This window comes from Dunckerocampus dactyliophorus, chromosome 7 (genome assembly GCF_027744805.1).
Source record: "Dunckerocampus dactyliophorus isolate RoL2022-P2 chromosome 7, RoL_Ddac_1.1, whole genome shotgun sequence".
NCBI classification, from domain to species: domain Eukaryota; kingdom Metazoa; phylum Chordata; class Actinopteri; order Syngnathiformes; family Syngnathidae; genus Dunckerocampus; species Dunckerocampus dactyliophorus.
The window spans coordinates 2218706-2233296 of NC_072825.1; the positions used below are offsets into that span (position 1 = coordinate 2218706).

A 14591-nucleotide genomic window follows, 5' to 3' on the forward strand; every position below is an offset into this window, starting at 1 on the left:
CAACTTTCATATTTTATCTCGGTCAGTGCCTCTCAAAGTTCTCCCATGGGCTATTGACAACTGTTTTAAATGAGCACAACTGAACAGCGAATGACGTGTTTAGTCTATGGCTGACATTAACATGGTTTGTGAGTAGCACACTCTTGTGGTCAATGTATGTAATAGCAATTCATTTGCACTTTCGATGCGTGGAGCTGACGTCATCACTTGTGACAGCAGCTCAGTGAGAACACAAAAATGCAGAACTATACATGCTTTTGAGACTATATGTCGTCAAGGGGGGCTGGACTGCCGCCAGATCAAGCGACATGATCGCCAAATTGGCAACATCGGGAACTGCACTTCCTCATTGTCACGTGACTATCGCGAGATGCATTCATGGACACTCAAAACAACGTCTCCGTTATGCGCGTATGTGTGGTCTAAACCAACAGAAAGAAGAAGAAAAACAATAAATGGTTATTCTTATCACTCACTTCGCAACTCTTAATGCGGAAGTGCAATTTGCTGCATTTAAGTATGCTCGGAAATCCCAGAAAATAAACTCAAAACATGTGAATTCAGCTTAAATTACGTGGTGTCTTTTAATGCGACCTCTCACTGCTCATCATAACGTGTGATTGAAATGTTCTGCTACTGTTAAAGAAACAAGTGTTCGGTAAATTGATTTCCAGACATGCGTGCCATCTTTCAGCTTGATTTCAATTTTCAGTTCATTTGGAGCTGTTAATACATACCAAATATATTATAATCCTAAAATGGGCATACTTCAGACATAGTTGCAAATGGTGATTAATCATCATGAATTAATTTAAAAACCGTGATTAATCCCATTAAATGTTTTCATCATTTGACAGCCCTAATTTATATTTGAGTCATTTTACTATTGCATTGTATTGGCTATTATTATTATTATTATTATTATATGGCCAATTTTAGTGATATTTTCAGTCTTTTCAGTTTTATTTATTTATTAAAATCTTTTGTTTTTATTTATTGCCAGACTTTGAGTGTCACAACATGACTGCATCTATGTGTTATAGTCTATAATACGACATCATGATTTTGTGCCATTGGGTACTTTATTTATTAATAATTTAATTATTTTAAAGCTGTTGTAAAAGCAGCATTTCTTCCCCACGTTTATTTATTAAAAAAAATAATGTTAGCGTTAAATGACTACCAATTCTACAAATCCTTTGAATAACAACAAAGAATACTATTTATATAATAATACTGATATAATTAAATATGCATACAATATTACTTAGATAACATATACAATTAATATTATATTATACATAATGAACATTATAATATTTAATAAGGACATGAAAAAAACAACTAAAAACACTGTCGTATGCATTCCAGGCCAGTAGGTGGCGATGTCACTTACATGTGTGCCTTTTGAATAGCCTTTGTTAACGTATGCATGTGTTTAAAAAGTCCTGTTTGCATTGTCAGAGTCAAAACAAGCGTTTGTTGCAGACTTTTTTGAGACAAATGGAAGTTTACAGTAGGCGTGGCTGTGAGTGTGTGTGTGTGTGTGTGTTTGTGTGTGTGTGCGTGTGTGTGTGACAGGTACGCACATAGAGAACAGCAGAGGCGTAGAGGCAGCAGGATGTATGAGAGAGAGAAAGAGAAAGAGAGAGGGTGAGAGTCTGGCGGCTCGGCTTATTACCTGGATATTCGGGGTGGGACGGGTGCGAGACGAGGCTGCACTAGGATGGATTGACGCCTCCCCTAAGAGAAATCACCGTATCTCATCAACAAGAGGAGAGAAGAGGCGGGAGGGAGGGAGGGCGGACACAAACAACAACACAACACAACACAAAGAAGGGTAATGTCGCCCTCATGGAAGCGTTTAGAGCAACATGCCATGCAGCGCAGCGCCAACATGCTCCCATTGCTCCGCCACACCAAAAGATGGAATCTGATCGAAGGTAAAAGGACGAGATTAGATCAGCTGCTCGCGTTGAAGAACAAAACAACACTTAAAGAAAGAAAGAAGAAGAAGTCCCAAAAAGGAAAGAAGTCACCAGAAGATGAGTTGATGTGATGAGGAGAATGACAGCACTCTCACTGGCTACCACCACCACTACTACTTGTAGTACTACTACTACTACCACTACTACTACCACTACTACTACTAGTACTACCACTACTACTACTACTGCTACTACTACTAGTACTACCACTACTACTACTACCACTACTAGTACTACTACTACTACCACTACTACTACCACTACTACTACTAGTACTACCACTACTACTACTACTGCTACTACTACTACTACTACTAGTACTACCACTACTACTACTACCACTACTAGTACTACTACTACTACCACTACTACTACCACTACTACTACTAGTACTACCACTACTACTACCACTACTACTACTACCACTACTACTACTACTACTACCACCACTACTAGTACTACTACTACTACTACTACTACCACTACTACTACTAGTACTACCACTACTACTACTACTGCTACTGCTACTACTACTAGTACTACCACTACTACTACTACCACTACTAGTACTACTACTACTACCACTACTACTACTAGTACTACCACTACTACTGCTACTACTACTACTACTACTAGTACTACCACTACTACTACTACCACTACTAGTACTACTACTACTACCACTACTACTACCACTACTACTACTAGTACTACCACTACTACTACCACTACTACTACTACCACTACTACTACTACTACTACCACCACTACTAGTACTACTACTACTACTACTACTACCACTACTACTACTAGTACTACCACTACTACTACTACTGCTACTACTACTACTACTACTACTACCACTACTACTACTACCACTACTAGTACTACTACTACTACCACTACTACTACCACTACTACTACTAGTACTACCACTACTACTACCACTACTACTACTACCACTACCACTACTACTACTAGTACTACCACCACTACTAGTACTACTACTACTACTACTACTACTACTACCACCACCACCACTACTACTACTACCACTACTATTACTACTACCACCACCACTAGTACTACTACTGCTACCACTACTACTACCACTACCACTACTACTACCACTACCACTACTACTACTACTACTAGTACTACCACTACTACTACCACCACTACTAGTACTACTACTACTACTACTACCACCACTACTACTAGTACTACTACTACTACTACTACTACTACTACCACTACTACTACTACCACTAACACTACCACTACTACTACTACTACCACTACTACTACCACTACCACTACTGCTACCACTACTACTACCACTACTACTACCACTACAACTACTACTACTACTACCACCACCACTACTACTACTACTACTACTACCACTACTACTACTACCACTACTACTACTACCACTACTACCACTACTACTACAACTACTACTACTACCACAACTACTACTACTACTACTACTACTACCACTACTACTACTACTACCACCACCACTACTACTACTACTACTACCACTACTACTACTACCACTACTACTACTACTACCACTACTACCACTACTACTACTACTACAACTACTACCACAACTACTACTACTACTACTACTACTACCACTACTACTACTACTACCACCACCACTACTACTACTACTACTACCACTACTACTACTACCACTACTACCACTACTACTACTACTACCACTACTACCACTACTACTACAACTACTACTACTACCACGACTACTACTACTACTACTACTACTACCACTACTACTACCACTACTACTACCACTACTACTACCACTACTACTGCTACTACTCTTCATTCATGCATTCATTTTCTGTGCCTCTTTATCAATTGTGTTTTCCATATTTTTCTTCATATTTGTATATACTTATATTTTTTAAAATATTTATTCATCTTTGAACGGACCTTCCTTGTTTTATCGTTCTATATTTTGATGTTGTTTTATTATTTAGTTAAATAATTAAAATGTTTATCATCTCCTAACAATGGTCTCCCATTTCCTGAGCGAGATAAAGTCCTTAAACTCCTCCTGGGGGATCATTATTACCTAACAAGTGAACCATCTCAACGCTTTTACTGTATTTGATAAGAACATCAAGCCACATTTCATATAGTTTACTGCTTTAAAACTCACATCTTTGCGATGAAAAGCGTCACTCTCAGCTTCATCCCTAAATGTTCTGCATTCTCCTCGGCTGTGCTCCTGTCAAGAGCGTCTGGCTTTCTACCCGCGGTAGATTTGATTTACAAAAAAACCCTTTTGTTTCCCTCTCGCCTTTTCCTCTTCTCCGCCCCACCGCGGTAACTCCGCATCAGTATTCTCCCAACAGCGCCAACAAGTTTGTTTCTCTCCCGTCTTCCAGAATCAATGTGCACGTGCGCAGTAACACGGAATCGTCCCTTGCATGAGAAGGGAGGGGGCGTGGTCGAAAAGAACACGACAGACTTCGCATTTTCATGTTTAAGCACGTGAATTAAAACTTAAACAGTCATATGTACTTTAAATCGAAGGAAAAAAAACAATAATCACTTTTTATGAGATGTTTGGGGGTCCCAGGCAATTGCCTGAGTTTGCCGAATGGTAAATCCGCCCCTGATTGCACTACTGAATGGAGACTTGGTGTTTTTTTACTGCAGCTTGAGCACGCCCCCTAGCTGCCACCGCATGTAAAGCACGCCCCCTAGCTGCCACCCCGGTGAAACTAGACAATCCAGCTGCCTTGAGAAATGTGTTTTTATGTTGGAAAGGCACTTTTTTATTTTTAGCTTGGCATGTGCGCCAAACCATTCATTTACACTCTATAGCCGCCCTTTCCCGGCGTTCCTGAATGCACCCTATTTACAAACAGCTATGCACAAACTCTAAACTGTAAAGCACGCTGGAAATAAACCATTAGAATGACTATATGCATGAAGGTGGGCGAGCACAACGTGATTGGAGGGTCGAAATAAGGGGATGGGGGGCGGAGGGGGTGACATGAAACAAAAATGGCCAAGATAGAGAACCAACACCAGCACCACCACCGATGCGTGTCTGCGTGTGCATGTGTGTGTGTGTGTGAGCCTGTGTAAAGGACACGGGACATGCTCGGCGGCAACAAGACCTTAAAACTCACTTACACACACACTCATAGCTGGAGTGCACAAAGCCAAACCGCTCGACCCAAAAACACACACTTTGGTCAGACTGAATTAAAATAGAGAGCGAAGAAGATAACAGCAAGAAAGAGTTGCACAGACCTGATCGGCGAAAATCCTGGTTTTTGGCTCAATGACGGGTCCTCCCCGTAACTCGTCCTCCACAGCCATTAGTCTTGGAAGCACAGGAAGGAGGGGAGGGAGGGAAGGAAGGAGTGGGGTAAGGAAAGGTGGGATAACAGAAGGAGAGGCCGCATTATGACAAGCGACAGACGAGCGCTTTCAGACAAAACGGCTGCGCCAAATCCTTTCGTCAGTCCTCTTTGTTTTTGAACCACTCCACGTGCTCCTCAAAGAGACAACGGTCGGTTGCTGGATCAACACCGTCCCCTGGGAATTATCCAACCGGGGTTGGACTCCTTCATCCAATCATTCCCCCGCAAAGCTCGACGGATGCACTTTTTGTTTGTTTCTCCGCCGGTAGCGCAGATTTGGCAGCCCTGAAGATAATCCAAAGTGGCGGGAAGGATTTGATGCAAGGTTAGTCGCCAAGCGGGGTCAACGCAAGGTGACGGACAAAGTGGAAGAGGTTGGGAAAAGGTGTCATCCATCAGAGGAACACACTTGGGATGTTTTTTTATTAGGAAAATAACCCAATAAACTGCCTGATGAGAGCATCGACTCAAACTCCGAAATACGCAGACCTTCGCCAAGGCCAGCTGGCCAATTATGTTTGGATCACTCAAAAAAGACTCAGTCCACTGCTATTTTTATTTTGCGGAGGGGTGTGGCCTGTAGGTTTGGGTGTGGTTTACATGTTATCCAATACCAGTGCCAAATCGGTACTTTTGAAACGTTTTCGGTGCTGAAGCTGTACATAAAAACAGAAAAAATATACATTTTGCCCAAAAACACACCTTTGTAAAATGTATTATTAATCAGTGGCATCAGTGACTTGAAAACTCAGTCATAAATTCAGCAATTATAAATACATAAATAAATAGTAATATAATATATAATATCATGTATAATTATTATTATTATTATTATTATTATATTATGTGTTATTGCACTACAAATTGGAAGTGAACTACTCCGTAATATGTATTTATTCTTATTCTATTTTCTTATTTTTCTTATCTTTCCTGCCTTGCCTTGATTGTTTATTTTATTTTATTTTATTTTATTTTAGTTTAGTTTAGTTTAGTTTATTTATAAGATTGCTCGAAACGTGAATTTCTCTTGGAGATTAATAAAGCATCTGTCCATCATTTTTAGTGCATGTGCACACAAACGGTGCAAGTTCTGTTTTGCCTGGTATTGACAGACAAGTGGACCAGAAAGACAACCTGATCCTGTTTCAAATGCAATGTGATCGCAAAAAGAAGTCGCTTTTTGGTTTGTGTTAGTCTTTGCCCCACTTTAAGAGGCTGGGATTGTGAATCTGGGTTGTTTTTGGCCTTGGTGGAGGTCTACGCTGTGACTAGAGCACCCCTACACAAACTTTTCTACATTCACAATCCAGTTTGTAACGTGAACACAAAGTGGTCCAGGTTCTCTTTGGGCTTGTATTGCTCTTGAATTGATCAAGGCCCTATTAGAAACGAAGCCAACCAGTAAGAGAACTGGATCCTGTTTCAAAAAATCATCTTGCAACGTGAACGCAAAAAGAACCAAATCCCTTTTATGTTTGTTCACTGTTTGCCTCACCTAGGAGGTGTAAAATACTGGTGTGGATCTGGATCAAGGAATTTTTGTGGCCTTGGTGGAGGTCTACACTGCCACTAGAGCACCCATACGGAAGCTTTTAGACATTTTTCTTAAGCCGCTTTTGCCAGTTGCGCTGTTCACAATACAGTTTGCAATGTGAACACAAAGTGGTCCAGGTTCACTTTGGCCTTGTATTACTATGGAATTGACCGAGGTCCCATTAGAAATGAAGTGGACCAGAAAGAGAACCGGATCCGGTTTCAAATGCAATGTGAATGCGAAACAAATAGTCCCGTTTTATGTTATTTTTTCCCCTCCTCTTTAAAAGGTCTAAAATGCTCGATCTGGGATTTTTTTTTGTGTAGATGTACGCTCTCACGAGAACACCCCAGCACAAACTTTTCTACATTCACAATCCAGTTTGCAATGTGGACACAAAGTGGTCCAGCTTCTTTTTGGCCTTTTGTTGCTATCAAATGGACCTAAACCACATCAGACCTGAAGTGGACCAGAAAAAGAACAGGATCATCTTTCAAAAAATGAACTTGCAATGTGAACGCAAAAAGAACTGAGTCCCTTTTCTGTTTGTTTTACCTTTAGCCCACTTTTTAAGGGGGTAAAGTGCGAAGCAAGTTTCGTGGGTTAGTTAGGTGTGCTGAGTGTAAAGCCGGGCTTGCAAGTACAACGAAGGTAGCTCTCTTTTCATAGCTGTCTCAGGCAATGCCTGTATCGGAAACTTACCACTTTTATTCTCGTAAATGTACGACTTTATTTATTATTTTAATACTCCGTCGTAACAGGCATTGCCTGAGACAGCTATGAAAAGGGGGGTCTTATGTGACCTTTGGCCTCGGGCAAAGGTAATATTATGAATTTTTTTCTTATAAATGTACAACTGTATTCTCGTGTAAATTTACAATTTTTATTGTCATAAATGTATGACTTTTTTCTCAGAAATTTACGACTTTCTTTTCGTAAATTTATGACTTTTTTCTTGTAAATTCGTGAATTTTTTCTCGTAAATTTAAAATTTTTATTGTTAGAAATGTACGACTTTATTCTCGGAAATGTATTACTTTTTTTCTTGCAGATTTACGACTTTTATTGTCGGAAATTTACTCCTTTTTTTCTCGTAAATGTACAACTTTATTCTTGTAAATTTACGACTTTATTCTCGAAATCTCAGATTATTTTAATACTCTGTGGTAACAGGAATTGCCTGAGACAGCTATGAAAAGGGGGAACTCATGTGACCTTTGGCCTTGGGCAAAGGTAAAATTACAACTTTTTTTCACATAAATTTACGACTTTATTCTCGTAAATTTATTACTTTTTTTCTTGCAAATTTACAACTTTTATTGTGGTAAATATACGACCTTTTTTCTCATAAATGTACAACTTTTTTTCTCGTAAATGTACGACTTTATTTTCTGAGATTTACGACTTCATTCTAGAAAAGTTATTTTAATACTCCGTGGTAACAGGCATTGCCTGAGACAGTCACCTTTGGCCTTGGGCAAAATTTACATAAATTTACGACTTTATTCTTGTGTAAATGTACAACTTTTATTGTCATAAATTTACAACTTTTATTCTCGTAAATTTACGACTTTTTTTCTGGTAATATTACAACTTTATTCTTGTGTAAATTTACGACTTTTATTCTTGTAAATGTACGACTTTTTTTCTCGTAAATTTTCTACTTTATTCTCGTAAATTTATGACTTTTATTGTTGGAAATTTCCAACTTTATTTCTCGTAAATTCACGTGAATAAAGTCGTAAATTTACACAAGAATACAAATAGAAAACTAAGAGACTTTTATTCTCGTAAATCTATGACCTTTTTCTTCTAAATTTATGACTTTATTCTTAAAATCTCAGCTTTTTTCCCCAATGTGGCCCAAATACTCTTTGGTAGGATCCAGCAGCTGGAGCTTTCTGTGTGTTGGCACCCACTTTGTAATACACATTACCGCCACCTGCAGGACGGGGTGGAACTGCACGTCACTAGCCTTGGCGGAGGTCGGCGGTTGACATTTTCCAGCACATTGATTTCATTGAAGACACAGAGAGGCACGTGTAAAGAAAACAAAAATGCACAGGTGGAGTTTCAAACATGAGCGTTTGGATGTTTTATTCCAGAAACAGCGTACACTTGGTTGTTTGGTTGTTTACAAACAAAGAATCAGAAAAAAGTCAGAAAGCACACAGAAAAAAAATGTCTGCCGGCGTCCCGAAGGATCGATGGAGAGCACAGGAGAGCAAAGGAGAGCATTTGAGAGTTCAGACAGCAGACAATGAGGCGCGTATGTGGGTGACATGGGTGTTACATGGCGCGAAAGGAAAAGGTACTATTGTTATGAAAGTGGTTGTTGTACTTCAAGTAGTGTGCTTGTCAGCTCAACACAACATGAGGTCACAATGTTGGAATAGTTTTGCTACAGAGAAACGACAAGAAGATGGAAACGCAAACGGCACCACCTGCATCCACGGCCACTTCATTAGGTACACCCCATGGCAGCTGCTGCTACGATAAAAATCACTTAGAATGTTTATTGTCAGGCTTTGCTGCAGTGCATCAAACTTTTTTTTTGCTGTACAAAAACTTGGACGTTGTTGGGGGTACCTAATATTGTGGCCCGTCTTCCAGCACGGTGCAGGCCTGCGCCACAGCGAGTGTAAACCCTTGGCTGTTGCTTGGGGCGATGTTACACACACACACGCACACACACACACACACACGCACACACGAGTCAAAACTCCTCGATGTACCGCAGCCGAGTGTCAATATGCTACAAAAAGGAGACGGCACGTTATTATTAGCCGTCCGCCTCACCAGAGCAGACTGAATATACATACAGTGGAGCCTCGGTTTTCCACAACAATTACTGCTAAAAGGATATCTCGGTTATCATACGGCCAAACAAGCATTGGTGACTCAGTCTCTGTGAAGAATGGTCTTACAGTTGGGACACTACAGACAGATTCCCAACAGGGAACCCTTTAATCATATTTATTATGTGTGTGCGTGTGTGTAGGTGTGTGTGTGTGAGTGTGTGTGTGTGTGCGAGCTTCATAGAACGCACACATAACAATGAACAACTCCATTTCTGTCTTCTTTCGTCCTCTTGTTCAACACCTTGCTTCATTTGACACAGTGTCACTCTGACACAGACACTGATGAGGCGTTCAAGTGCACCGCGCAATTGTGTCAGAGAAATATGTGCTTTTAAAATTTTTAATTATTAAATACGGCTGCAAAAAACGTTGCAGAAGGTGAGAAACACTCTTGAATCAAAGAAAGAAGTGGTAGCAAAGTAGGACAGGTTTGTAATGTAAGGGTTCCTAGTTAACACAGCTTGCAGTGGGAACGGTTTAAGAGAGACACATGACAGGAAGTGAGGCAGGCCAGTGTGTCTAACGCTGCTGAAGTCTGCCATAAAGTTTCTTTCACGGTAGTTGTGTTCATATTTTTGGGTGTTTGCACGTCTTGGAACAAAATAACAGCGAAAACCGAGGTTCCACCGTATTAATCCGGTTGCCCTTTTGGATGGCAATGATAGTAATATGCAGATCCTATCTTGCGTCTGACACTCTCCCACATCTATTCGGAGCACCAGAACTCCCTAACAAGCATACAAAGCAAAATGATACACATATTTTTATATGTATTATTTATCCATGTTGAGTTTGTAAAAGTAAATTCACAACAACAGCAGCGTTCTGACAGACTTGAGGCAAAAACAGCAAAGGTGAGTCTCTGTGCTTTAGTTCACCGACAACAAAGTCCAGCACCTCTTCATACGTTTTCTGAGATGATTGCCTACAAGGTTAGCGACAGTGTTCCCTCGCTACATCGCGGTTCACCTTTGGCGGACTCGCTGTTGTGCAGATTTGACTGTGTTTACGCGCCTGTGCGAGCATTTTAGGAACCCAAAGTAGACAATAGCCGGCTAACTATAGAGCCACAACAGTCCTTATTGGCTAATGGAGAACCCGCACATTGCATCCTGATTGGCTATAGACCATTGTCAATCAATCTCCTTTGTGCCGTTTTGTGTTGTGGTCAATGGTCGCTGGCAAATTAGCTAACCGTGTGAGCTGCTTGCTCGCCGCCAATAAACAACAGACGAAGAAGCTAACCGGCTGTAGGGCGCCATTACACAATAAACGAATCTTCGGTTCAAGGAGCAGGACGAGGAGGAGGAGGAAAATATGACAGCAGGAGCTGTTTTAACAAGGATACAAAAACGCCACAGCCGAACGGCGCCAGGACGGAGATGCACGGTCAGAGGAGTGAAATACGCATGAGTCACTTTTTTTTCTGATTATTGAGTTGATTATTCAAATTCAAACGAAGTTTTCCACTTTTTTAAAGGTGTCTAAACAAGCGAGAAATGTGAGAACATGTTGAAGCTTGTCTGAGAAAAGCGTATAAAGCGTACGGTGAGGGCTTTTACAGCCTTAAAACATACAGAATCATAAACAAATAAAGTTGGCTACTTCACGGATTTCACTTATTGCGGCCTACTTTGGGAACTTAACCCCGTGATAAACAAGGGAAGACTGTATTGCAAAGTTACATTATATACTACTGTATACACACACACACACACACACACACACACACTCTCTCTCTCTCTCTCTCTCTCTCTATATATATATATATATATATATGTACTGTATATATTGATTTAATTTTAGTATATTACTATTGTTATGGCTCTTGCATGATGACACACTTCAGAATGCTATGGATTATAGTTGAAAAATAGACGATATTACCATGACAGCTACAAACTAAGATGAGTTGACAGTTTGGGGAAGGTATATACTTCCATAATATAATATGTATTTCATTCATATATGTACCTGTAACTATGTATTCAAGTCTAATAGATCCTGCAGCGAGCCAGTCGGATTAAGGCCATGTGGAAACAGATCGGGGTCGGGGGAGGTGCGGGGGGTTGACGGGAAATCAGGGGTGTAACGGTACAAGAAAATAAGAAGATGTAGCAAGAGGGACCAGTTGCCAATAGCAACCATTACATGATACTCTTTTTCCAAAAAGCGAGTCGGGATAAATCTAGTGACGAGACACGTAGCGCTCTTCTCAACGGGCAGCGGCTCCATCTTGTGTGTAACATTTGAAAAAAAGAAACAAGAGGAAAAAAAGTTTGTAATTCTAGGTTTGTAATTCTACACCAGGGGTATCCAAAGTGCGCCCCAGGGGCCATTTGCAGCCAGTAGCCGGTTTTGGATTGGCCCGCGACACATTGTAAAAGTATAACTTTACAAGAAAACTGAAAAAAAAGCCAACAGCAAAAAAAAAAAATGACAAGAATAAAGTCAAAATATTAAGAGAAAAAGTTATTATCTAACAAGAAAATAACATCATAATATTATGAGGAAAAATAACACTAAATATTAAAAAAACGAGACGCAACAAAACAATGAATGAAGCTGTAATTTTTGGAAAATTAGGTTGCGGAAAATGTTGTCGTGTTATGACAACCATTACGGTAATAAATTCATAATAACAAGTAGAAAATTTCCAAGAAGAAATTTGAAATAGTTGGAAAATTTAAAAAAAATATATGTAGTAGTAATTTTACCAGAATAAAGTCAAAATATGATGAAAAAAAACCCAACCTGCCGCATATAGATTGCAGTCCTGTGAAAAACATCCAATTATGACTACATGTACCGTTACACCCCTGCAAGAAATCTTGACTTAATCTCAGTAATGATGCATTTTAATCTGTTTATAGAGTTTATACACCATACATTCTCAATTTGCTTTCAGTTCAAATTTGACTTTAAACTGTAAATTCTGACTACTCTGCAATTCTTATAATAATTTGAATAAAAAGTGTCAGCTATTGCTTTCTATTGGGTGAGCTGAGTACAAACAAGTGCTACGGTTTCAAGTGGATTCATGACTTTGGTTTGTGGAGAGAGATGCTGCATCTGTTGGATCTGATAAAGAAAAATGAATTAAGGCGTCTTCAGAAAGTTAAAAAAAAAAAAAAAAGTTGAGGTTCTGCACCAGCCTAACTTGCATGGAAGTTCATGATGGGGCTGCGGGTCTATGTAAGATCAGAAGGAGATAATAAACCGGGAATCTTGGCGTCCAATAAAAAGAAGTCGACACCAGTCCATGAAGGTTGTGACTGGGAAGCATCCACATGTGCTGCTTCACTTCATGAGCTTCATCGGCTCCTTGTCCTCTGGGTCAACACGCACCTCCATGCTCAAAATGGAAGCGCTGTCCTCACCTGAAGGTCCAAAACCCTGCTTGGGGTGTCTCATAAAAAGCCCACACCCAAACCTGTGCAGCCTCACAAAGAGATCTGCGTGAGAAAGCAAGCGTTGGGTGTAAAAAATGGCTGGTAGGAAGTCGTAGAAGACATTTTTTCCGGGTGGGATGGAAGTCTTTTGACAATGGACGTCTAGACAAGGTAAAGATGGCGTTTTCCCGTAAAGGAGGAGCAGGAATGGTCTCTGTCTTCATTCCGTGTCTTCTTTCCTGGAGTGGATTAGAATACGCTCTGTCACACTTTGACACCAACATTTTCTACTCCAACGCACCACAAAACAACAACCATGTGCTCTGATGTACTCGAACGCACCATTAAATCAACAACTATGTGGTCTGATGCACTCGAATGCACCATTAAAACAACAACAACCATGTGATCTGATGTAATTGAATGCACCATTAAAACAACAACCATGTGATCTGATGTACTTGAATGCACCATTAAAACAACAACCTGTGCTCTGATGTACTCGAACGCACAATTAAAACAACAACCATGTGGTCTGATGCACTCGAATGCAACACAAAACAAGAACCATCTGAGCTGATGTGCTCAAACACACCATGAAACAACAATAATATGGTCTGATGTACGTAAATGCACCATGGATCAACAACCATGTGATCTGATGTGCTCGAATGCAACGTGAAATAACAACCATATGATCTGATGTACTTGAACACACCATTAAAACAACGTCCATGTGTTCTGATGTACTTGAATGCACCATAAAATAACAACCATTTAGTCTGATGTAAGTTAACGCAACATTGAAACAACTCTGTGATTTCATGTACTTGAAAGCACCGTGAAACAGCAACCATGTGGTCTGATGCACTTAAATGCACCATAAAACAACAACCATTTTGTCTGATGCACGTGAACGAACATTAAAACATCCCTGTGATTTGATGTACTCGAATGCACCATTAAAACAACAACCATGTGGGCTGATGTACTCGAACGCACCATGAAAAACAACCATGAGGTCTGATGTACTTGGTGTGATGCACTTGAAGGCACCATGAAACCACAACACTGTGGGTATGATGCACTCGAATGCACCATGAAACAATAACCATGTGGTCTAATGTCCTCAAACGCACCATGAAACAACAACCATGTGATATGAGGTACTGGACCGCACCATGAAACAACAACCGTGCAATCTGATGTACTTGAATGCACCATTAAACAACAACCATGTGATCTGATGTACTCGAACGCACCATTAAAACAATAACCATGTGATCTGATGTACTTGGTCTGATGTACTTGAACGCACCATAAAACAACAGCACTGTGGGTCTGATACACTCGAGTGTGAGGCAAAACAGCAACGTTGTGGTCTGACATACCCGACCACACCA

The 14591-nt window shown here is 40.1% G+C and overlaps 1 protein-coding gene across 18 annotated transcripts in view; it reads right to left on the minus strand.

Moving 5' to 3' along the window:
* The window catches only part of syngap1b (synaptic Ras GTPase activating protein 1b), a 168976-nt gene that overhangs the window by 8101 nt on the left and 146284 nt on the right, over positions 1–14591 (minus strand). For 12 of the 18 annotated variants that reach the window (XR_008571923.1, XR_008571924.1, XM_054780714.1 and 9 more), the window contains one exon: positions 5289–5361. Coding sequence is in view for 14 of the 18 variants with exons in the window: in XM_054780714.1 (XP_054636689.1) it covers positions 5289–5361 (73 nt within the window). In the remaining 4 variants the exon portion in view is untranslated. Of the gene's footprint in view, positions 1–1681; positions 1744–4182; positions 5362–9003; positions 13428–14591 lie in introns of those variants that run through there. The other 6 variants (XM_054780715.1, XM_054780718.1, XM_054780720.1 and 3 more) reach the window with 4 other exon arrangements.